Consider the following 24,765-nt stretch of genomic DNA (forward strand, 5'->3'; position numbering starts at 1 on the left):
AACCCTAGTTTCTCTGCTTGTTGTTTCTCTCTGCCTGGTGCATGGAGGATACCTTCCCTATACCGCCATCTTCGGGACTAGGTAGCCACAAGGGATGATGCTATTCAACAAACAATGGTTTTATGAATTTGGGTTTCACAACAAACCACAATTGGCATAAACTGCGGTTAGCAAACCAGAAGAGAACCCTAGATTTAAATCCTGATTTGAAGTCAACAAACATATCCCTTTTGGTGTGCTATCTTTGTTAGGACGCGACAACTGACCAGGGTTTGATCAAACCAGGGTTTATTGATTGTCTGAATGCAGCTAGTATCTCTTGGTACCCACTGCTCACAGAGCAAAATACCTCTCCAAGCCTAAAACATATGCAAGGGTAACTGTTAATAATAGGCTGATAGTATTTGAAATATCAAAAAACTATATATGCTAGCTATAGTATAGGATGTGTCAAATACAGTATAACTCACTGCTTGGATGGGAATTTAATTAAACCAAACAGTCTTTGAGAAGTCAAACGGGTAAAAAAATTTAAAGTGGTGGACAAAATGGTGCATCACTTGTACATAATCGCTCCCCCTCCCCCAATCCATTGTACATCATTTATGTCTACAGTACCTGCTTTCATACTGTTTTAATGGCCACTAATTAGGTTACATTATTGGGGGCTAATTATGTCTCAGCAAGGGGAAGTAGCTCAAATGGTAGAGCGCTCGCTTAGCATGCGAGAGGTAGCGGGATCGACGCCCGCATTCTCCAACTTTAATTTCATGAGCCCCGTGGCGCAGAGTAGTAAGCTGCAGTACTGCAGTCAAAAGCTCTGCTCACGACCTGAGTTCGATCCCGACGGAAGTCGGTTTCAGGTAGCCGGCTCAAGGTTGACTCAGCCTTCCATCCTTCCGAGATAGGTAAAGTGAGTACCCAGCTCACTGGGGGTAAAGTGTAGATGACTGGGGAAGGCACTGGGAAACCACCCCATAAACAAAGTCGGCCTAGTAAACGTCGGGATGTGACGTCACCCCATGGGTCAGGAATGACCCGATGCTTGCACAGGGGACCTTGATCTTTTTAAATTATGTCTTAAGGACCAATGCATTTATTGGAGCCTTGATACCATTTTGAAAACCAGCTTCAAAGGAGAGAGGTTGTGGAATGGGGCAGGATATATCTGACAACCCTCTCTATTCTAAATTGCCATTCTCCTTGAATTCTTGAGGAATTTGTTTTACAGAGGTTATTTGTGTGCTGGTTTTGTGCTGACATGGGGGCTCCTATATAGGAAAGAAGTATCATAAGTGAATCTCTTCCTTGGACAGATCTGTAAAATCTGCAGTATTAAAAATGATTTCAGGCTTTCATTGCTATATTAAGCAGGTGTTAAATGTATACTACCATTTCCTTTTGCCATGTATGATTTTCCTTCCTGGGGAACAAAGAAAAATGCAAAAAAATTCAATTGCCTATGCTGACAGTCTTCCCATATTCCAAAACACCAATGAAATCATACTGTCTCTATTCCATCACAGGTTTTGAAAGTACTCAGTGTGGAAAAGAAAGCAACCATCTGAAAGAAATCCACACTGCAGTCTTATCCCTCCAGAGAGCCCAACAAGACATACACAGGTATGGCAGAAATACAGTGATCTGCCTAGGCTTCAAATATACACCAGTCCTCTTGAAAGTGAAGTTAGCCACATGTCCCTTTCTGTAACGGGCATGAGAGTGGTAGAGGAAAATCTATTACTGTGGGAATTCTAGCTGGAAGGAGGAAGAAAAAGACACATGTGGGGACAATGGGGGGGTCTCAAAAGCTGGATCTAGAAGTGTTCTGGACCTCTGTAGGGCCTGTGGAGAGAGGGCCCATAATCACAGGGACTACAGGTGAGGGGTGGGGGCTGAAGGAAGGAGCCAGTTAGTCTGTGAAACCCCCCCCCCCGCCCTGTGGGATCCCTTTTAATGGAGATGAGGCAACTCAGCCTCAGGACCAGAGGGCTGCCTCGTGTGTAGAAGCTCTCAAATCGCGTGGCCCCTGATGAAAAATAAAGCCGACAAATTGGATTGAGTGTTTGATTCCGATCAAGCTCTTTGTATGTGAAAAGTACAAACTTCAAGATCCCACACTGTCCCCTTTTCACAGTTTATAGAACAGGAGAACAAAAGCGGCTGTGGACACCGCTGCAACTCCAAAGATAAAATGGTGTTGTGTAAAGGAAGTCTGTAAATTCATGCCGTACACCAAGCATATATAAACATTTGCCTTACTTTGCAAGAGTGGAGCTTCTTCAAGAAACCCTTAACTTGATTTTGCAGGTCAGTTCTTGCCTTGTCAGCTCCCACTCTCCTGGTTTTCTGCAAAGTATGCAAACGTGAATGATTCAAGAGAGCTTTTCTACACATGCAATAGAGTTGCACTGCACTAAGTGATTCACAAAGTTACTTAGATATGTTATTGGGGACTGTGGCCTATGCTACTGTGTTTAGCTTACTGAAACTGGGACCCTACTGTGTAATTTTTGTATCATTTAATGTGCCATGTTAAGACTCGTGCTTTGCTTCAGTTTGTTTTTAGATTTCTGACTGGTTCTACAACCCTAATCCTATTCTGTTGTTTATTGAATACCCCGTCCCATCGATTGTATTGACTCACTCCGTGTGATCCGCCTTGAGTCCAAGTGAGAAAGGTGGACTGTAATGATGTAAATTAAATCATCAGAAACATTGGTTAATCTGATCAGTTGAAAACTGGAAAGTTGGGAGGCCTGCGGATGCTGTGTGTCCTTGACAGTCAGCAAGCAACCAGCTTATAGGAAGGGAAGATGTATGATGGAGTGGTTAGAGCATTAGAAGGTGGAATCATAGAATTGGAAGGGGCCATACAGACCATATTGTCTAACCTCCTGCTCAATGCAGGATCAGCCTAAAACATCCCTGACAAGTGTATGTCCAGCTGTTGCTTAAAGACTTCCAGAGAGGGGGAGCTCATCACCTCCCTAGGTAGCTGATTCCACTGTCGAACTGCTCTTATTGTAATACAAATTTTCCCAATATCTAGCCGGTACCTTTCCAATTGAAACCCATTATTACGAGTCCTATCCTCCGGTGCCAACAGGAACAGCTCCCTGCCCTCCTCTAAGTGACAGCCCTTCAAATACTTAAAGAGCTCAATCAAGTCCCCCCTCAAGGTAGTTCAGGATCAAATCCCTGTATGGCCATGGCATTTGCTAGTTGACCTTGGGCCAGCCACCCTACCTTATATGGTTTTTAGTATAAAATGCAGGCGAACCAAGTATATCACCCAGAGGAAGGACAGGTTAAAAATGCGCTGGATAGATAGTGATCTTTTTAAAGAACTTTGTGTGGCCAGAACATTTTATTCAGTAGTGGCATGTAAAACAAACCTGGGTCAATCCTGAGGTTTTTTTTTTCTCTCTGTTGGATGCATGTGCCAGAGAATGCAATCCCTTTTTAAACGCCAGTCGCTTCCCTTCTTGTTGCTGCAGAAACCTCGCCGCTCTGAACAAAAAGTCTCTCTACAGGAGGGCTTCATCTGAAAACCTCTTCCTGGACTCTCGCTGTTGGTTTCTTCTTTGCATCTTTCTAACGTGTCAGCTCTTCATGAATTACGTGTTCAAATAAAGGCACTGAGCCTGGCGGCAATAAATGCGACCAGCTGCTGGAACGGGGAGGCTGAAATGCAAGGAGCCCGCTTGTGGCAGCCAGCACTTTAATACCTACACAGCACGGGGGGCAGAAGGAAGGAAGAAACAAGGTTAACCAGGGAACCTACAAGTTTTGTTCGTCAGATTATGTCATTGCCTTTTTTACATGTACATCTACAAGGACCTCTTTACCTGTTTGGGCCTTAATGCTAAAGCCAAATGTAGCTTTAATTGTGCAATGTTGTTTTTCTATGTCTCGTCCTTTTTTTCTGATGCAATTTAAAACATACCAACCAGTATTGGTGCCCCTTGTAACACTATACCACATCTACTTGGTTTTGTACAATGGTTCCCAGTGGCTTGTTCTATGGCTCTTCTGTGGGTGGGTTGGGGGGGTATTTTGGCATCAAGACGGCTACTGAATTTTCACACAGAGAAGGGAGCATTGGGTGGCCATCTTGAAAATTAAGCCACCCAGGTATAGATAGCACAGCTTCTCCTTGGATCTTTGGGTCAGTGCTCTCTCATGCCAAACACACACGACCAATTCATTACACTCCATTCCCCAGAGATTGTAAATATGCACGATTTCCTAACGCTTGCCTCTTTTGGGGAATACAAAGCCTACCATGAACCGCCAATAATGTCCTAAACTATGCCCGTCGGGCCATAGGGTCAAACATGCCTGTTCATTAACCCGTTCAGATTTTTAGAAAATATCTACGGAGAGAATTGACTTTACGTTGAGTAAAACATGTACATCCAACCATTGTATAAAGGAATGCCTCTGAAATGTACCATTTTTTCCAAGATGGGTTAAAGAGGATGGCTGTTTAAACACTTCTGTATATAGAGAATTTTATATGTTATGAACTCACAAGAGCACTGGGGTGCACACCGGGTTACTTCTGTTGACTTAGGAGGACTTTTGATGAGTACAGGGTAGCTGCATGAGCAGGCGCAAGCAGCCGTTCCAGGTTTTTCCCCCAAAGCAATTGCTTGCACCCATTTGGTTCGGCTTCCCTGCATTTTGTTTTGAGGAGCTGCTGCCTCCTCAAATCATAGAAAGCCTCTCCCCAGCCTAGGGCTGATCCTGCGATTGTGTGAAGACACCCTGTGTGTGGTGTTTGCTCTTAGGTACATTTAAAGGTTAAAGGTCAGGAATAGTAAGGGTTTGCCACTGCATCCTCTGAATCTGTTGATAGTCTTCCTATTTTTACACCATTTTTAAAAGATTTGCAATATTTTATGTAGACTTGCAGCCAGTACTAAGCCTTTCTTTTCTGGCCTGAAGTAGTTCCAAGTGGTGAGTACTGATATATATATATATATATTTTAAAAGATTCTATATATATATATATATATATACATACACAGCCTTAAAATATTTAGTGGTGGTGCCAGTCTGGCTAACTTTCAGTGTAAATGTTTCCAGATTTTTAACTACATTCCTCGTGATGTTCCCCTGGAAGGGGAAACCTTGTTTGTGCTTGATACGTTGAAATAAAAGTACACAACTTTCACTTACAACTCCTTTGTCGATGGATTGTTGCTTGAGGCTTTGTTTTTCTCCTTTGTGAGGTCACTTGTGTGTTGACTCAAGAATCTGCAAAGCAGATGGGTATATATTCTAGATCAGCAGTTCCCAAACTTTTTGAGTCAGGGAGCACTTTTTTAGCCAAACTTAAAGTCCAATGGTGCTGTGTTACTTCAGAATCATGAATACCTCTATTTGCTATCATTTTAGAAAAAGGCTTCCAGCCTTCTTGCTTGTAGGATTGCAAAGAAGAAGAGCAGAGGCCAAAAGAAATGGAGACCAAATGTGAACTTCTAAAAACCATCTTTACATTCTAGTCCTAAGTCTGCACTCATGGCTTAGCTGACTCAGTATTTCGAACATTCAACTAAACCAAATGAGAAACTGCGAGGTCCACAATTGGAGTTCTCAGTATTTTCTTTTAATTCAGTTTTCAGATGCACAGGTTGAATAGGGCCATGGCGTAAGTGGAGGCAAACATAAAACCGTGGCTCCCCAGGACTGTTTCAGGTAGGCAGGGATGAAAATAGTGGCAGAGAAGACGCACTATCTGCCCTCTTCAGTTCATTGCTGGTCCTCCCGTTGGCTCTTTGAACTAATTTTAACCCGTTGGTTCTGGTCCGACCTTCTGGGGCAACAGAAAACAACTCGGCACCATCCTCTTTACGACAGCCTTTCAAGTACTTGAAGATGCGGGGGATATGATAACCACCTTCAAGTCTTGATGGGCTGTCATATAGAGGATGGTGCAGAGTTGTTTTCTGTTGCCCCAGAAGGTCGGACCAGAACCAACGGGTTAAAATTAAATCAGAAGAGTTTCCATCTAGGCATTAGGAAGAATTTTTGAACAAAGCAGTTCCTCAGTGGAACAGGCTTCCTCGGGAGGTGGTAAGCTCTCCTTCCCTGGAGGTTTTTAAGCATAGGCTAGATGGCCATCTGTCAGCAATGCTGATTCTATGATGGTAAGTAGATGATGAGAGGGAGGGCATCTTGGCCATCTTCTGGGCATGGAGTAGGGGTCACTGGGGGTGCATGGAGGAGGTAGTTGTGAAATTCCTGCATTGTGCAAGGGGTTGGACTAGATGACCCTGGTGGAACCTTCCAACTCTATGTATGCCACCACACCATCACTGGAAAAGTGCAAGTATTTTGGCATTTCTGCCAACACACAAGCTGAGCTTACATGCTCTGATCTGAGTAGGAGCCTTCCTTGCCTGCCTCCACAGCTGATGGGGATGACAGCAAGGCCAGAGTAGGATGGTCTATCTGCGTGACCTGGGTCCATTGTCAGAATGGGGCTCTTCAGTGTTATAACCCCTCCGGGATACAACTTTCCTCTTATTTTTGCCTTGGCACTCAACTAGGAGCAAGAATACCTTCCAGGCTGACCTTCCTTTAGAACCACTCCTGACAGTAGTTCCTGGCAAACTGCCGAGAGCGAAAGCACCTGCCCTAAGGAGCCCATAAAAATCCTTCTAGGCCAAAAAGGCATTTCAATAAAAGTGACATCAAAGTCGAGCTAAAGGATTAACTTCAGGCAAACAGGGAGGATGCTGTATTTTTCGTGCTGGATGAACTACCTGACATCTGGCATACAGTTAGAACAACGAAGAGGTTTGTGACACTTTAAAGTCTAACATATTTATTGCAGCATAAGTTTTTGGCACATCACTTTGTTAGAAGTATGACATGCCCATGAGGGCAGCCCATTCCTGAACGGGGGGCAATTAGGCACCGATGCCGGTGCCCCCAGGATGGCATAAGTGCCCCTTATCCTGGGTTAAAGAGGCATGCCCAGCGTGGGGTCACGCCAGCTCCTAAGAAGCTTCACACACCCCCATCAGGATTGCAACTCAAGTCAGTAGAAAGAAATACATAAAAGGATGAGGGGAAGGAGTTACTACAAAGAGGACAAGAAGGCCTGGCCTTTCAAGCGATGTGTGTGGCATTAAATTGCAGAGCACAGATGAAAATAGGCCATGGAACAGTGTTGCTGTTAATATGTCTTCAGGTAATATGCAGGCTTCACAAGCTCTAATTCATTTGGAATTATATTTGTGGAGAGGAGCGGCTAGAGCAAAAAATAGCAGACTTTAAAAACGGAAATAAAGTATACTCTATCAACCAGTTTAAGGTTAAAATCATTATGCAATTTTAAATAATTGGTGTTTCGCTACAGTGTACAGTTAAGTACATTTAATGTAATCAGGTGTATGTTGGCACTGATCAATACCCAGCACAGAAGTGCTTGCAAGAGGCAGCTTTGTGGGAAATCCAAGAATACTGGAAGAGAGTAATGGATGTCAGACTCCATCTTTCATCCTGCTGTGTCTGCTGAAGTTTGTTTTAGGACAATCTGAAATATAAGTAGCATAAAAATGATGACTGTTTTAATTATAGCAACCTAAACTGTAATTGTATCCAACTGGAAAGGATATAACAACTTAGTGGGATGATTCAGTTCTTATGTCCCAAACAACCCCCAACCATACCTTTACATTCTTCCCAAGTTGGATGGATAGGGTTGCCAACCTCCAGGTACCAGCTGGAGATCTCCTGCTATTACAACTGATCTCCAGCCGATAGAGATCAGTTCGCCTGGAGAAAATGGCTGCTTTGGCAACTGGACTCTTTGGCATTGAAGCCCCTCCCCAAACCCCGCCCTCCTCAGACTCTGCCCCCAAAACCCTCCCGCCCGTGGAGGTTGATCACATTATGAGAAGACAAGAGTCATTAGAAAAGACAGTCGTGCTAGGAAAATTTGAGGGCAGCAGGAAAAGAGATGGACTGACTCATGGCGACCCTATGAATGAAAGTCCTCCAAAATGTCCTCTTTGACAGCCTTGCTCAGATCTTGCAAACTAGGCCGTCACATATTGGGATAAACGGGCAAAAATGGATTTTACTACTTTAATTAATGAGTTATAGAAACTAGTTTTAATAGTTTTATATTTTACTGTTAATAGATATTTTTAAAACAGTTTAGACACTTCTTCGGAAGTCGGGTGGCGGGTCACTTTTTTAAGGTGGGTGGAGGGTCGAAGGGGTATCTTTTTGAACCTTATAATTTTGTAACCACGAATGTACTAATTAGTATATATAGATACTCTTTCGTATTTTCTTTTTTTAAAAAATTATATTATTATTATTGTATTATAAAATTATAATTATAAAATTATTATATATTCTTTGTGTTATAAAAATTAATAAAAAATTATTTATTTAAAAAAAAGATATTGCAAACTGAAGGCTGGGGCTTCCTATTCTGGCAACCCTATTAGCCAGAAGCAAATCCCATTGAATCTAACAGGGCTTACTCCCAAACAAGAGTGCATATACTAGAGTTGCAGCATTGGCTTTTTAAGAGCGTGTTGAGTTTCACGTCACAAAAGATGGGGCGGGGCGAAGTGCCAGCCAGTCACATTTCAGCAAGAAGGCGGCCAATGGAAGGAGCGCCGCGTCTGCGCATGCTCGCCGAGAGGCGCCGGGACTGCAAGCGGTCGTCGCCGACCTACTCGCGATAACCCGGAAGCAAACGACCCAACCTGCGTGGATAGAGCCGGCGGCCAGAGCGGCGAGCGTCGCGGACCAAGGTTGTCGCCGACCTACTCGCGGTAACCCAGAAGCAAACGACCCAACCTGCGTGGATAGAGCCGGCGGCCAGAGTGGCGAGCGTCGCTGACCAAGCCGGGGGCATGGCCACGTTCTTCGGGGAGGTGGTGGCGGCCCCGTCCCGAGCTGGCGTGGACGAGGACGACGAGGAGGCAGCGGCGCGAGAGGAAGCGCCGGAAGACCGGGAGATTCGCGAGGAACTCGGGAAGAAAAGGCAAGCTGGGGGGGGGGGCAGACATGGTGGCCGTTTATGCACGGGAGGTTTGGCCTTGGGTTTGCTGCTCTCTAAATGCACATTTCCCGCCCCCCCGTCCGATTTCTGAAAACTCTGCATTGTGGGGGGGGGGCTTATTTTTTAAGTTTTGAGAATTCGGATGGGGGGGGGGAATGTGCATTTAGAGAGTGGCAAAACCTCCCATGCATAAATGGCCAACGGGCGTTTATTCATGGAAAGTTTTGCATTGGATTTGCCACTCTGTAGATGCACATTTCCCCCATCCGAATTCTCAAAACTCTGCCTGGGGGCTTATTGTTGGCTGTTTATGCGCGGGAGGCTTTGCCCTGGGTTTGCTGCTCTCTAGGTGCACGTTCTCAAAACTCTGCCTGGGGGCTTGTTGTTGGCTGCTTATGCACGGGAGGTTTTGTCTTGGGTTTGCTGCTCTCTAAATGCACATTCCCCCCCCCATCCGAGTTCTCAAAACTCTGTATGGGGGGGGGGGCTTATTTTTTAAGTTTGGAGAATTTGGATAGGGAAAAATGTGCATTTAGGGAGTGGCAAAACCTCCCATGGATAAAAGGCCAATGGGTGCTTATTCATGGAAGGTTTTGCATTGGATTTGCCACTCTGTAGGTGCACATTTCCCCCATCCGAATTCTCAAAACTCTGCCTGGGGGCTTATTGTTGGCTGTTTATGCGCGGGAGGCTTTGCCCTGGGTTTGCTGCTCTCTAGGTGCACGTTCTCAAAACTCTGCCTGGGGGCTTGTTGTTGGCTGCTTATGCACGGGAGGTTTTGTCTTGGGTTTGCTGCTCTCTAAATGCACATTCCCCCCCCCATCCGAGTTCTCAAAACTCTGTATGGGGGGGGGGCTTATTTTTTAAGTTTGGAGAATTTGGATAGGGAAAAATGTGCATTTAGGGAGTGGCAAAACCTCCCATGGATAAAAGGCCAATGGGTGCTTATTCATGGAAGGTTTTGCATTGGATTTGCCACTCTGTAGGTGCACATTTCCCCCATCCGAATTCTTAAAACTCTGCATGGGGGCTTATTATTGGCTGCTTATGCACAGGAGGTTTTGTCTTGGGTTTGCCGCTCTCTAAATGCACATTTCCCCCCCATCCGATTTCTCAAAACTCTGCATGGGGGGGGGGGCTTATTTTTTAAGTTTTGAGAATCCTGATAGGGAAAAATGTGTGTTTAGAGAGTGGCAAAACCTCCCATGCATAAATGGCCAATGGGCGTTTATTCATGGAAAGTTTTGCATTGGATTTGCCACTCTGTAGATGCACTTTTTCCCCATCCGAATTCTCAAAACTCTGCATGGGGGCTTATTGTTGAGTTTTGAGAAAACGTTGAGTTTTGAACATTTAGATGGGGGAAATGTGCATCTAGAGAGTGCCAAATCCAAGGCAAAATCTCCCATGCATAAATGGCCGAAGGGTCCAAACGGAGTCGGAGGCAAGGCTCAACCCAAGAACAGGGTTTGAGCAATAGCGTGGAGGCTGTGACTTCATAACTGTGGCACCTCTAAGCGTGTGCAAAGTGCCTTTCCATCATAATGGAAAACCCACATGCTTCTAAGGTTGGGCAGGGATCTGGGTCAGATGGTGTGCTCTCAGACAGGACCTGAGTCCTAATAAAAGAGGGTTATGTGTAAGTTTGGTCTGGAATGATTGTCAGCAGTTCCTTGTGTTGGTCGGTTTCATCCTTCCCCTCTGGGCATGGGAAAAGGACAGATCCCCTCGGGTTCAACTTCTCAGATGATTTTAAAGAATGATTTATAGATCTAATGCCCCCTGGAATGATTCTCAGCAGTTCCCTGGGTCGGTTACTTTCATCCTTCTCTTTATTTATTTTTCATACTTCTAGCCCGCCCTCCCCCAGCCAAGGGAGGGCATGGGAAGGACAGGTCTTGGTTCATCTTCTCAGATGATTTTTAAGAATGTTTTATAGATCTAATGCCCCCTCTCCAGTGCAACACATTTACAAAGAAAGAGACGGTACAGGAAATGGTTATTTTCAACTGGGCAATGTAAGCTGGGCATTAGGTAAATTCGTGGATGGGTCCATCTATCAATGTTTATTAGCTATAATGACTAAGTGGAATCTCCATATTTACAGGCAGCCTTGTGAATACCAGTTAGGGGGCACAGACTTCAGCCTCCAAGCCCAGCTAGTGAGTCTTCCACTGGCAAATGATTGACCCTAATGTGGAGCAGGATGATGGGGAAGATGGTTTGATCCATTGTAGGCTGCTCTCCCTTGTTTATTAATGAAGCTTCTGGTTGTCAACTTGTCAGTTTGCTTCAAGACAATCCTTAAGTTGGCATTGTGAATGCTGGCTGGCTTTCGACAGGTCAGAATAGTGCAGCCCACAAACTGAGGTAGCCCCCTGTCTTCCCTGAAAAGCAAGCAGGCTGGGTGATCCAGGTTGTCCCAACACTTGGCAGGCTGCAGGGGATAACTAGAGTAGAAGGGAAGCTCTGTTTCTCTGATGTTGATGTTCTTGCAAGGTATACTTTCCCTGGTGGCCTTCTGGAAGTTGCTTTCTGTGGGAATGAGTGGAGAACTAAGCCACTTGATCAATGATGTTGCTGTGAGCTCTGTTTATATTTAGCCTATTTAGAAGCATAGAGTTGGAAGGGACCACCAGGGTCATCTAGTCCAACCCCCTGCACAATGCAGGAAATTCACAACTACCCCCCACACACACAGTGACCCATACTTCATGCCCAGAAGATAGCCAAGGTACCCTCTCTCTCATGATCTGCCTAAGGTCATAGCCTATGCTTAAAAACTTCCAGGGAAGGGGGGTTACCACCTCCCAAGGAAGCCTGTTCCACTGAGGAACTGCTCTAACTGTTAGAAAATTCTTCCTAATGTCTAGACAGAAATTCTCTTGATTTAATTTCAGCCCGTTGGTTCTGGTCCGACCTTCTGGAGCAACAATCACTTCTGGAGCAACTTAAATTACTTAGTCTATATTCTTGCTCAGAGTGTTATCATTCGCTTTTGTTTTGTTTTTATGCTCAGGGAAGTCCACATTCTCTGGAACGCAGCATTCAGTGCATCTACAGAAAGCTCTTCAGATCATCAGTTTCCTTGCTCAAAGTTCATATTGGGTGTAGGACACAATGCAGCAGGTAAGCAGTGCAAGTCATGGAATCGTTTGTATTTTATCTCAATGTTAAACCACAGTGAAAGTCTTCTATCAACTGTGGTCTGTCACAGGTAGCTTAAATAATTTTTGGATCATGCTATTCACGTGGACCACGTTGCTTTGCTAAGCTTGTCTAAAGAAGTGTGACTGCTAATAATATGTTCATGGGAGGGAGGGGTGCATGGTATAGCCTGATTTTGGCAGCTAAGCAGGGTCAGTACATAGATGGGAGATTACCAAGAAATTCTCTGCAGAGGAAGGCAATGGCAAGCCACCTCTGCTCCTCACTTCCCTTGAAAAGCCCTTATAGAGGTTTCCATAAGTTGGTTGCAATTTGACAGCACTTATCTGTGTAACAGTAGTGTTCCGGTATTACATAAAGCAAATCTGGCTTTGTTCACAGCATTCTTGTCTTCATTTGTTTTGAATTCTGGAGACTGGGAAGTAGTTGGATCTGTCAAGTTGTGGAATGAATGGTGCAGAACATCAAACACAACCAATGTCCTGCCTTCAGATTCTTTCTGTTTGTTCTATCGATTGATTTCAGATCCTACAGTAAGTAATATCTCTACTATATGTGTATATAGTCCCACCCCCCAAGTTCTGCATATGAAGTTGCCTTATCATCCTGGGGTACAGTAAATGTGTAGCATGTGCTCTGCCGTGGAGCTATTGCCTCTTCTTGTTCATACCAGTTGCCTTACAGAAAATGGGTGATGTTTGTGAATTCTTGTATTGTGAGACTAGTCAAAATTGTGTGATTTAGAGCGTCACACCACCTTAACATGTAGAACCTATTCATGAAGTATTTATTTCTATTCTGTCTAAACAGGTTTTGTTGTGCCAGTGTACTTGTTTTGTGGCTGAGGACCAACAATTTCAGTGGCTTGAAAAGGTAGGGGAGGAAATCAGTTTTCCAGGAGTATGTGCAAAAAAAAGGATGCTTGATTTCTACATGGATTCACTAATTTCTTTTTCTTTCATCTCCCTCGGTACTAGAGTGTCCATTACTGTTGGTACTGTTCGTATAATATTATTGTTCATAGAATTTATACTTATGTAGCCCTTTCAAAGTTCAGATTGCTTCACATGTATTATCTTGTAATTCTTACAAGGTAGGTCAGAATTATTGTTCTCTGTAAGGTAGGCCAGAATTATTGTTCTCATTGAAAATGAGGAGGCTAAGGTAGAGAGAGAGTAACTTGCCAAAGGACACCTAGTAAACTTGTGGCAGGCTGGAACTGGGATCTCTCAGTTCACCGCTCATTTCCTTAGCTACTGCACTACTTAGCCGACTTAGGACAACCCTGTAGGGTTTTCGAGGCAGGGTATGACCGGAAGTGGTTTGCCATTCTCTGTCTCGTGTAGCAAACCTGGACTTCCTTGGTGGTCTCCCATTCAAATGACCAGGGCTGACCCTGTTTAGCTTCCGAGATCTAACAAGTTCGGGCTAGCCTGGGCCATCCAGAGCAGGGCACTACACTACATCAATTCAGAATAAATCAGGACAGTTAAAAAATCACTACAGTGGTATTATGAACTGCACCATACTAATTCACAATAACACTAGCAATTAAAAAAAAACCACTATTGTGATTTATGTTCCCAATCCAATGGATTATTTCATTTGCATATATCTTTATCTCACCCTATTGGAAGCTCTCATAACATGGCCATTAGCCCCAATGCAGTTATTTTCTGTCTCCTTGATGCTGAGATTTGGAATTTCTATTCTAGGTTTTTGGACGCATGCAGAAGACAGATTTCCAAGTAGCTGTTTTTTCAACATCCTCCGTTACAGATTATAAAACACCTGAACCAACCTTAATGCTTTCTTCTCCTTTTCTGAAAGCATTAAAAACAAAACAGTTCAAAGACAATGTCTGTTGCTCACTTCTAGAACAACCAAATATTGTACGGGATCTCCCTGCAGCAGGTATGTAATAACTTCTATTTTTCCTCTTATTTTTTTCTCTAGCACAAAAAGACAGGAGGGCCTTCTATCAATTCCATCTAATACAGCAATGGTATCTGTGAAGGAATAGGCTTGTGTGCCCTTCCCTGTTCCTCGTGGTCAGCCCCCAGGAGGTCAGAAAAACCCTGCAGCCATCCTAGGTCTCCACTTGGCAATGTTGCCCTTCCCTAAGGAACTCCAATAACAAAGCAGGTACCACCTTCTGCCACCAGTGACTCAGATAATCTCCTGCCAGATGTAGAAGAAGAAGAAAAAAGTCGGTTTTTTATATGCCGACTTTCTCCACCACATAAGAAGAATCAAACCGGCTTACAATCACCTTCCCTTCCCCTCCCCACAACAGACACCTGGTGAGGTAGGTGGGGCTGAGCTCCAAAACAGCTGTGACTAGCCCAAGGTCACCCAGCTGGCTTCATGTGGAGGAGTGGGGAAACAAATCCAGTTCACCATATTAGCTTCCGCCCCTCATGTGGAGGAGTGGGGAATCAAACCGGGTTCTCCAGATCAGAGTCCGCTGCCCCAAACCACCGCTCTTAACCACTACACCACGCTGGCTCATTCATCTAGCACTCAGTACCTGTGTTGCCATTTAGAGGCTCTGTCTAGCCTCCCGCTCCACTGCTGTAGACGATTGAGGGGCCGTCTATCACAATTTTGAGCTCTTGTGCTCTAGGGTTGGTGAGCTTGTCCGCTGCTCTTCCTCGTTACCACACTTCAGGTAGCAAGAGCTAATTTCCCCAGAGATCAGACTTAGAGCATTCAAACTATAATAAAGTTTAATAAATGAATAAAAAGAATATACATGGCCTGTTCAAGCTTTTCAGTTTGAGAAAGGGAACAAAGAAAAGGCAAAGACACACAGTCCCCTCTCCCTACACTTGGAACGTATCCTAAATGTTGTTTAATTAGGACAAGCTAGCTTTACTTGAAGCTTCAGTGGCTTAAAGGTCAATAGCCTTAGATGTCCTGCTTGGGACTTCTTTCTATTGTCCCTTGCTGCATGGGCAGGATGGAGTCCCTAGGTGTAAGCTTAGTCCATCATGGTTTGTACTCCCAAATCAAGTCCTGTATCATTCCTGTCTTATTCTACCTACACAAGCTTCCAGTTTGCTTCCGGGCTCAACTCAAGGTACTAATGTTGACCTTTAAAGGCCTCTAATAAAGGATAGCTCCGAGGAAGGGAGACTGAGGGTCTCCTATGGGATGGATCAGACCAGTGGTTCCCAACCTTTTTTTGACCAGGGACCACTAGGACTTTTTTGTTCGGTGCAGGGACCCCAAAGTTCAAAATAAAAATGCCGAGAATTTGAAAATAATCTTTAATCATAACTGTTAGTTAAACATTAAACTTAGAATAATATTTGAATATATATTTTATAATAGAGAACTTTTAATTGAAAATATTTATTATGGGTTTATAACTTTGTTTCGCGGACCTTAATTTAGTTCTCACGGACCCCTGGTTGGGAACCAGTGGTTTAAATGTTTTTTATATTTGCTGCCTAGCAGACCCTGATTATGTGGAAAGGCAGCATTAAAATGTTTTAAATAAAATCGTGTGTTCCTTGTGGCCTGAGTTTAAATAGCCTCTGTCTTTCTCCCTGTCCTTTTTAGGATGAACTTACTGTCCCAAAGTTCTAGCAATTTGGCTGTTTTCTTTCTCTGTCCCTTCTGGATGTAACATACTAACAGGGTGTGGGGTTTTAAACCATCGCAGCTGGAGTCAGAAGCATAACCAAGACCTTGAGTATTCTGACCTTGGAGGTTGATGGCTCCTTCCTTCAACCTCTCCTCTTTCAGTGTGGTGTAGTGGTTAAGAGCGGTGGTTTGGAGCAGTGGAGTCTGATCTGGAGAACCGGGTTTGATTCCCCACTCCTCCACATGAGCGGTGGAGGCTAATCTGGTGAACTGGATTTGTTTCCCTACTCCTACACACGAAACCAGCTGGGTGACCTTGGGCAAGTTACAGCTCTGTTAGAGCTCTCTCAGCCTCACCTCCCTCACAGGGTGTCTGTTGTGGAGAGGGGAAGGGAAGGTGATTTTAAGCCGGTTTGAGTCTCCCTTAAGTGGTAGAGAAAGTCGGCATATAAAAACCAAGTCCTCTTCTTCTTTCTGCCAGCTATGAGTTTGCAGGTGGGTCCTTGTGCACACACAGAATGCAGTCACAATAACTGCAGTATTGGGGTGAATTCTTGGGTAGATGTCATTTCTCCACAACATCCATGAATAGAATCCCAGAATCTTCCCACAACAATCATCCCTGCAGTGATGGCGAACCTTTTAGAGACCGAGTGCCCAAACTGCAACCCAAAACCCACTTATTTATTGCAAAGTGCCAACACGGCAATTTAACCTGAATACTGAGGTTTTAGTTTAGAAAAAACAACTTCCCTGGACTCCCTGCTGGGCAGCGAGGAGTCCAGGGAAGGGGGCAGGGCCTTTGAACTGCTCCATGCTGCCTGCAAAAACTGCATTAGAACAAAAACTGCATTAGACCTAATATAGCTGGGAACCAGACATCCATAGTGGTACCTTCACATTCAGAGGCAGTCTACCAGTTGTGGGAGGGCTGTATTCTCCATTCTTGAGGAAGTCCTGGAGAGACCTAGCAGGCATTTGCTGGAATCAGGAAAGTTTTCAGGGAGGGACGGAGGGAGGAAAAGGAAAGAAAGGAAGGAAGAGCTTTCTGGCCAGGGAAGGAAGGGGGCTTCTGGGCTGGTGAGTAGGGCGGCAGCCACCTCGTGCGCCAAGGAAAGGGGTTTTTGGTGGGGAAGGGGGCTTCTGGGCCAGCATGAGAGGCAGCTGCAGCCTCGCAAGCTGAGGAAAGGGGCTTCTGGCGGGGGGGGGGGAGAATGAGGCTTCTGGGCCAGCGTGCTGCCACCTTGCGCGCCCAGGAAAGGGGTTTTGAAGGGAGAGGGAAAAGGGGGCTGCAGGGCAGCTGCCTTGCAACCCAGGAAAAGGGTTTTTGCCCATGGAAGGCACCGAGGGAGAAAGGGAAGGGGCTGGAGGGCCGGCTCAAGAGGCTGCAGCCGCCTCGTGCACTCTTCAAAGGGTTTTTTGGCCGGGGAGGGGGGGAGGTTAAGGGACAAGGGGGCTGGAGGACGGCAGCCGCCTCATGCGCCCTGCAAAAGGGGTTTTGGCTGGGAGAGGGAAAAGGGGGCTGGAGGGTGGCAGCCGCTTCGTGCCCCCTGCAAAAGGGGTTTTGGCTGGGGGAGGGAGAAGGGGGCTGGAGGACGGCATCCGCCTCGTGCGCCCTGCAAAAGGGTTTTTGGCTGGGAGAGGGAGAGGGAGAAGGGGGCTGGAGGACGGCAGCCGCCTCGTGCGCCCTGCAAAAGGGTTTTTGGCTGGGAGAGGGAGAAGGGGGCTGGAGGGCGGCAGCCGCCTCGTGCGTCTTGCAAAAGGGGTTTTGGCTGGGAGAAGGAGAAGGGGGCTGGAGGGCGGCAGCCGCTTCGTGCGCCCTGCAAAGGGGTTTTGGCCAGGGAGGGGGGGAGGGCGAGAGGGAGAGAAGGGGGCTGGAGGACGGCAGCCACCTCGTGCGCCCTGCAAAAGGGATTTTGGCTGGGGGAGGGGGAGGGAGAGGGAGGCTGGAAGACGGCAGCCGCCTCGTGTGCCCTGCAAAGGGTTTTTTGGCCGGGGGAGGGAGAGGGAGAAGGGGGCTGGAGGGCAGCAGCCGCCTCTGCGCTCTGCAAAGGGGGTTTTGGCCGGGAAGGAGGGGAGGGAAAGGGAGAAGGGGGCTGGAGGGCGGCAGCCACTTCGTGCACCCCGCAAATGGGTTTTTGGCCGGGGAGGGGGGGAGGGGAAAGGCTGGGCAGCGGAGAGTGCAGGGAGGGGGGTGGGGCCTTTGAACTGCTCCACGCTGCCTGCAGGCAGCGCAGAGCAGTTCAAAGCTGGCGGCGGGGAGTCCAGGAGCGGGACCCCGCCGCCCAGCTGAGCCTGCGTGCCAGCAGAGAGGGCGACGCGTGCCGGAGTCGGCACGCGTGCCATAGGTTCGCCAACACGGCTCTAGGATATACTGCAGTGCCCTCTACTGGCGGCTGCTTTTGAAGATGGCCCAGAAGCCCCAGCTAATACAGAATGTCGGAGATAGGAATGTATTTGGCCAGTGTGGGATTAGCTAACAGTTTGCTTCCAGGGCCAGTTCAAGGTGTGGATTTTGACAGAGCCCTTCTTGACTTGGCTCCAGCTTAAACTCAGAAAGAGTTTCTCCCTGTATGAAATCTGCACCTCTCCCCCAATGTTCTGACAAGATTCTGCCCTGTGCCTCTACTTGTGAAAAATAACATTTACACCAAGGAGAGGGCCTTTTCATCTGTAAGCCTTGTGGTTATGGAATAATGCCCTAGAACAGAACTAATTTTGAACTCTCCTGGAGTTTAAAAAGCAGTATGACCTTATTTGTTTGGGCAAGGCTTTTAGTGGTGATATTATGTGATTGAAATGTGACAGATACAGTGATTAATGTTTTTGTGCTGCTGATGTTTAAGTTTAGTTTAAAGTGTTAAATTTGGAATTACCGTATTTTTCCATGTACAAGACGCCCCCATGTATAAGATGATCCCTATATTTTTTAATCCAAAATTAAGAAATCAGGGGGGGTCTTATACATGGGGGTGTATGGAAAAATAGGGGCGGGGAAGAGAGTGGGGACCCTAGGAAGGCTGGTCGCCAGCCGGCCAGGGTGACCAGGCTCTTCCTGGCCTGCTCTCTTCCCTGCCCGCCAGCTGATGGGCGGCGAAGAGAGTGGGGACCCTGGGAAGGCTGGTTGCCGGCAGCCAGGGTGACCGGGCTCTTCCCTCCCACCGGGCTCTTCCCTCCCACTCCCCCGCCCGTCAGCTGACAGGTGGGGAAGAGAGCAACCTTCCATGTATAAGAGGACCCCCAATTTTTTTCTAAATATTTTTAGAAAAAAGGGTCATCTTATGCATGGAAAAATATGGTGAGTATGGGTGTGAAGGGTTTTTTTTGTGTGTGTGTGGTAGGCCTCTACCCCCAGGGCACTTAGAAAGGTTAGATACAAATCTTTTTGAAGTAACTGATTCTGATCAACTGGGCACTTAACCTTGTTTGCCCGTTGTACAGCCTGTTCCTGATCATTTTCTCTTTTCTTTGGTTGTACTTAGTTCTCAGCTACTGTCAAGTGTGGCAAATCCCTGCAGTGCTTTATCAGTGTTATACTGACGCCATCAAACTGGACATCGTTACCATTGAAGCTTTCAAGCCTGTCCTGTCTTCCAGAATCCTGAAGAGTTTGGTTAAGGTAAGACTTGATTATTTGGAGTATACGTTGTCTTATTTCAGACCCCCCCCAGTGGTGCACCATAGCAATTGCTGTGAGGAAAAGGTGGCTTCAATTTCTATAAGGCCTTTCTTTGCAAATGCGGTACCTAAGAGTTTAGTTCCCGCTTTGCATTGTTGTGGATCTCTTAGAAGAGACCTGAAGCTTTTTCTAGCTGCACCATACTGCTTGCATCACTTGTGCAATGCTTAATTCACCCTCCCCACTTTAGGGCACTGAGAAGGCAGCAGAGAAGGCAGTGTAGGGATCACTGTACTCGGCTCGGCAGATTCTTTAGCCATCTGTTATTCCTGAGCAGCTGCCTGACCTGGCTGGTACTAGCCCTGATTCATGGCCAGTAAAACAGTCATCAGGTGAGCTCACTGGTTTCTCTTGGGGCTCAGGCAAGCTCACTAGTTTCTCTTTGGGACGACTGCATCAAATGTGAATTCCATGGGAAAGTGATTTTTAGGGTGGACGAAGGCTCTTGGGCCCTGGCCTGGATAGCCCAAGTTAGCTGATCTCGTCAGCTAAGCAAGGTCAGCTTTGGCCAGTACTTGGGTCGCTGCGCAGAGGAAGTCAGTGGCAAACCCCCCTCTATTAGTCTTTTGCCTTGAGAACCCTACAGGGTCGCTGTAAGTCAACTGTGACTTGATTGTTTTAGATCCAAACATTGACTTAAATTGGATTCTTCCTTTCATGATCTTATACAACAATGAATTGTGCCCTCTTGGAAAAATTTACCATGGGGCTTTGTTCCATATTCTCACATCCTGACAGGCTTGGACCATATCTACACTACCTGCTTATTATCAAGCCCCTTGAGAGCCAGCGTGGTGTAGTGGTTAAGAACGGTGGTTTGGAGCAGTGGAGTCTGATTTGGAGAACTGGGTTTGATTCCCCACTCCTCCACATGAGCGGCGGAGGCTGATCTGGTGAACTGGATTTGTTTCCCCACTCCTACACACGAAGCCAGCTGGGTGATCTTGGGCAAGTCATTCTCTCTCAGCCTCACCTACCTCACCGGGTGTCTGTTGTGGAGAGGGGAAGGGAAGGTGATTGTAAGCTAGTTTGATTCTACCTTAAGGGGCAGAAAAAGTCGGCATATAAAAACCAACTCTTCTTCTTCTTGGAGTAGTTTCCAAAGTTCCAAGGTGTGTGTGTGTGGGGGGGGGGGGAACTGTTTAACCAGTTGAAGTGTGCGGTATGGAAACCTAGTAACTCTTTTAAGGGTGTGCTACATCTGCCTTGCTCACACCTGCCTGAAGTCACAAAACAATCAGTGCTGTTGTCCTGAGAGTGCAAGTAAGAAACATGGTATCTTGTGAAAACTGCTGTTGGCTCTGTGACTGACCTGTTAACATCTAATCTCAGATCTAGACTGAGATCATATGCTCATGTATGTATAGGCAAAATGCAAGGAACGTGCTGTATTATGAAAGCTTAGCAAAAACCACAGCAGCAATGACCACAAATAAACTAGCTAAGGGGACAAAACATACTCAAAGCCAATATGCAATTAAATATAACACACTTCATAAATCAAGTCCAAAGACAATGGAAAAAATAGTACAATCTAAGTACATGTATAAGAACAATCCCTAAATAAATTCTTAGAGAGTAGTCCCTAAATGAGTTCATGTAGACCGCATCGTAATACAGGCTTCCATATGAGAATTACAGTTATGTAGACATTCCACATAATGAGAAGCCGCTGGGCTGATAACAGCTGATAAGCGCAGCAAGGAGTTACTCTGAAGAACGATTGAAGAATCTAAATAAGTTCATGCGGACCGCATCGTAATAATTACGATTATTATTACGCTGCGGTCTGCATGAACAATAAGACATACAATCATACACAAACCATCAACATAAAATCACAACTTGTGATTGTATGTTTATGGTTTGTGTATGAATGCATGTCTTATTGTATATTATGCCAATTGTGTTGTTTTAATACATGTGTTTGGAAGGCTCCTTGCAAGGCTATATAGGAGTCATTAGCATCATTGGTTTTATCTTGTATTAAACCTATATGTACTTAGACAACTTTTTTAATGGCTTAGCTTTTAATTATATTGTTGGCCTTGTTAGCTGTTTTTTGCTTGACCTTCTAGGTACTTAATTCAGTTCCTTGCTGTGCCATGGAAGCTCGCTGGGTGGCTTTGGGCCTGTCACCTTCTGTCAGCCTAACCTACCCCAAAGGGATGTTTTGAGGATAAAATGGGGGTGGGAAACTCTTGTATGCTGCCCTGAGCTCTTTGGAGGAAGGGGGAGATAAATATGGTTAATTATTTCTAAGCTGTGCTTCCTCTAAGGTACGCTTTGGAAGCTGAATTGATGGTTTACTTCAGAAAACAAGCACCACCGGAGCTGAGTATATTTCAGCTCCATAGACTGGGCTGGTTTGGCAGCAGTTGCATAATCAGAAATGAAAGGGGGCAGCATCTTTACCCCAACCAAGCCACTCTTTGTGCATGTAGGAGCTCTCGTAAGGGCACCTCCCTTCTGTCCTGCAGTGGGAGATGTTGCACATGTGCTTCTCCAGGCATCTGTGGAATTGCTGTCACTGAATGGAGAAGCCATTTTGTACAGAAGGTTTCTGTTTTCCTTTCAAGAGCACTAGCTGCAGTCCAAGACACTCGTGTGTGTGTGTGTGTGTGTGTGTGTGTGTGTGTGTGTGTGTGTGTGTGTGTGTGTGTGAAGTGCCGTCAAGTCGCAGCCAACTTATGGCGACCCCTTTTGGGGTTTTCATGGCAAGAGACTAACAGAGGTGGTTTGCCAGTGCCTTCCTCTGCACAGCAACCCTGGTATTCCTTGGTGGTCTCCCATCCAAATACTAACCAGGGCTGACCCTGCTTAGCTTCTGAGGTCTGACGAGATCAGGCTAGCCTGGGCCATCATAAGCACATTTAAATCCCACTGTTTACCATAAATGGAAACACCATTTCACTGTGTGCTTACTGGTTCTTTATTTCTTTTTCTTGAGTAATTAATTAGTTAGCAAAATCTGAAGCAGGGTCAGAATTCAGTATTGGGGCTTGGAATTTCTCCTCATCGTATGCAGCCTTTGAAAGAAATCCTATACTCATCAGCTCGTCTTGTGGCTCATTCTTTTCCACAAGTTGTACTTCCTTACTCCTGGTCATGACTATTCGCTGTTGATGTATTCTTTCTTGTTCATATTTACCAAGTCTTTTTTCTTCTTCATTTTACCCAGGACACTTCAAGAAGCACAGAAACCCTGGCAAAATTGATGACAACAACTGAAATCAACAACATCTACACTTAAAACAAAAGATTTTTCTCTGCTCAGTGCTTTTTAAGTTGGATTCCATTTCGGTCTTTTAAACTGAAGCCACTTTGGTTGGACGCATTTGGTACTTGTGGCTGTTCCATTAGAGGCAGAATGCATGAATTCTTATACCATCCACTGACTTGTGGGAAGGGGTTCTACCGACGAATGCGAATTAAAACATGACTAATTTTTTACAAACTGTAAATATTGTTCTTTAGGTATCTCCTTCATATAGAGAAATGTGCAGTGCTCTTCTACCTAAAGCAGTATCATCATCTGTAAAGAATATTTTGGTGATGGTGAAACCTGTGAGAGTGAATAGCTGAACTGGCCTCCTGCCCAGAGGCAGGGCAGGTCTCTGGGATACTTTGGTGGAGGAGCTCATAACTAGAGAGAAAGGCAAGCTGGGCTAGGAAAGGAGTAGAGAATGCAAGAGTAAAACAAAGCAGGTGGCAGGAAACTGAGAAGGCATAAGAACATAAGAGTTCCGCTGGATGAGACTAATGGTTCATCTAGTCCAGCATCCTGTCTCATACAGTGGCCAACCAGTTCCTCTGGAGGTCCAACCACAGGACATAGAGGCTGAGGCCTTCCCCTGATGCTGCCTCCAGGCACTGATATTCAGAGGTTTACTGCCTTTGAACGTGGAGGTTCCCTTTAGTCACCACGGCTAGAAGCCACTGATAGACCTATCCTCCACAAATCTCTCTAATCCCCTTTTAAGGCTGTCTTTGCCTGTGGCTGCCTCTGGCAGCAAATTCCACATTTTAATCTGTCACGCTTCCCAGGCGTCGCCGTCGCCCTCGAGGTCTCTGCCCTGGGGGAAGGCCCGGCCGGAGGAGCCTTCTCGGCTTCGGACCAGTCCGAGGGGGAATCTGAGCTTGCCTCCCCCTCGGAAACAGCCAGGATGACGAGAGGCAGCTCCCTCTCCCTCAACCTCCTGCTGCTAATCCTCCCCTACCGAGGCTCCTCTCTGGCCTTATATCCCCTCTAGGCCAGAGAGGCCCCGCCCCTTCTTTCCCCCAGGCCCGCCCCGGAAATCCCCAAATAAGGGCGGAGGGTGGATCCCCGAGCCGTCGGGGTTTGCTGGCCGGCGCACTCTTTCTGGCCCCGCCCGCGCTCGCCCGAGACTCAGCTGTTGAGCGGGGCGGGGGCGCCTGTCTCGCCCCATGGGCGGCGCTGGGGCCGGGCGCAGGAGGTCTCCAGCATCCGAGGGCCTCGTCCCGGCGCTGCTCCAGCCGGACCCTGGGGAAGGAAAGGAAGGTGAGGGGCCGTCGCTGCGGGTGCCCTCGGATGGTCCGGTTTCCCCGCCGCCCTGTTCCCCTGATCCTGGGGTCTGTAGCGGTCGTCCCGTAGTGGCGGGTGGGGGTTGGAGCCCCGGAGGGGCTCGTCCCGGGACATAATCCTTTCGAGAGCACTGGCTGCAGTCCAAGGCACTCGTGTGTGTGTGTGTGTGTGTAGTGTTTCCTGAACAGTATTTCCTGAAGTGTGTAAAGTATTTCCTGAACAGTATTTCCTGAAGTATTTCCTGTACTGTCTGTCCTGAACATATTGCTGATCAGCTTCACTGGATGTCCTCAAGTTCTAGTATTTGGGGAGAGGGAGAAAAAGTTTTTTGCCAACTCTCTCTACTCCATGCATAATTTTGTAAGCCTCTATCATGTCCTTCCTTAGTTTTCTCTTTTCTAAACTGAAAGTCCCAGACTCTTCAGCCTTTCCTCATAGGGAAGGTTCTCCAACTCCCTAATCATCTTGGTTGCCCTCTTCTGTTCTTTTTCCAGCTCTGCAATGTCCTTTTTGAGATATGGTGACCAGAACTGCACACGGTATTCCAAATGAAGCCATACCGTTGATCTATACAGGGGCATTATAATATTGGTCATTTTATTTTCCTGATAATCCCCAACATAGTTTGCCTTTTTCATTGCTGCAGCACACTACATTGACACTTTCATTGAGCTATCTAGAATCATAGAGTTGGAAGGGACCACCAGGGTCATCTAGTCCAACCCCCTGCACAATGCAGGA

At 46.3% G+C, this 24,765-nt stretch overlaps 2 protein-coding genes across 2 annotated transcripts in view; both read left to right on the forward strand.

The window, feature by feature from the left end:
- Positions 1–4,046, forward strand: part of OSBPL5 (oxysterol binding protein like 5) — a 219,621-nt gene extending 215,575 nt beyond the window's left edge. Inside the window, exons 21-22 of the mRNA XM_056850980.1 lie at positions 1,527–1,623; positions 3,501–4,046. Coding sequence (XP_056706958.1) covers positions 1,527–1,623; positions 3,501–3,636 — 233 coding nt within the window. The 3' untranslated portion in view covers positions 3,637–4,046. The remainder of the gene's footprint in view (positions 1–1,526; positions 1,624–3,500) is intronic.
- Positions 4,047–8,891: 4,845 nt separating this feature from the next.
- PSMG1 (proteasome assembly chaperone 1) lies at positions 8,892–22,890 on the forward strand. The gene is made up of 8 exons (XM_056851949.1): positions 8,892–9,022; positions 11,148–11,202; positions 12,022–12,169; positions 12,590–12,741; positions 13,019–13,081; positions 13,924–14,122; positions 19,282–19,418; positions 22,660–22,890. Exons 1-8 carry the CDS (start codon positions 8,892–8,894, stop codon positions 22,729–22,731), a joined length of 957 nt encoding a protein of 318 aa, XP_056707927.1. The 3' UTR covers positions 22,732–22,890.
- Positions 22,891–24,765: the final 1,875 nt, after the last annotated feature.

This window comes from Euleptes europaea, chromosome 6 (assembly GCF_029931775.1).
Source record: "Euleptes europaea isolate rEulEur1 chromosome 6, rEulEur1.hap1, whole genome shotgun sequence".
Taxonomy (NCBI): domain Eukaryota; kingdom Metazoa; phylum Chordata; class Lepidosauria; order Squamata; family Sphaerodactylidae; genus Euleptes; species Euleptes europaea.

Excerpts from the sequence above, each read along its gene's own strand:
- PSMG1 (XM_056851949.1), top strand. The coding sequence starts at position 8,892 with ATGGCCACGTTCTTCGGGGAGGTGGTGGCGGCCCCGTCCCGAGCTGGC. Across the intron at positions 11,203-12,021 it reads TCAGCCTCCAAGCCCAGCTA|AGTGTTATCATTCGCTTTTG; the intron begins GTGAGTCTTCCA and ends ATTCTTGCTCAG. Across the intron at positions 13,082-13,923 it reads AATTTCAGTGGCTTGAAAAG|GTTTTTGGACGCATGCAGAA; the intron begins GTAGGGGAGGAA and ends TTTCTATTCTAG.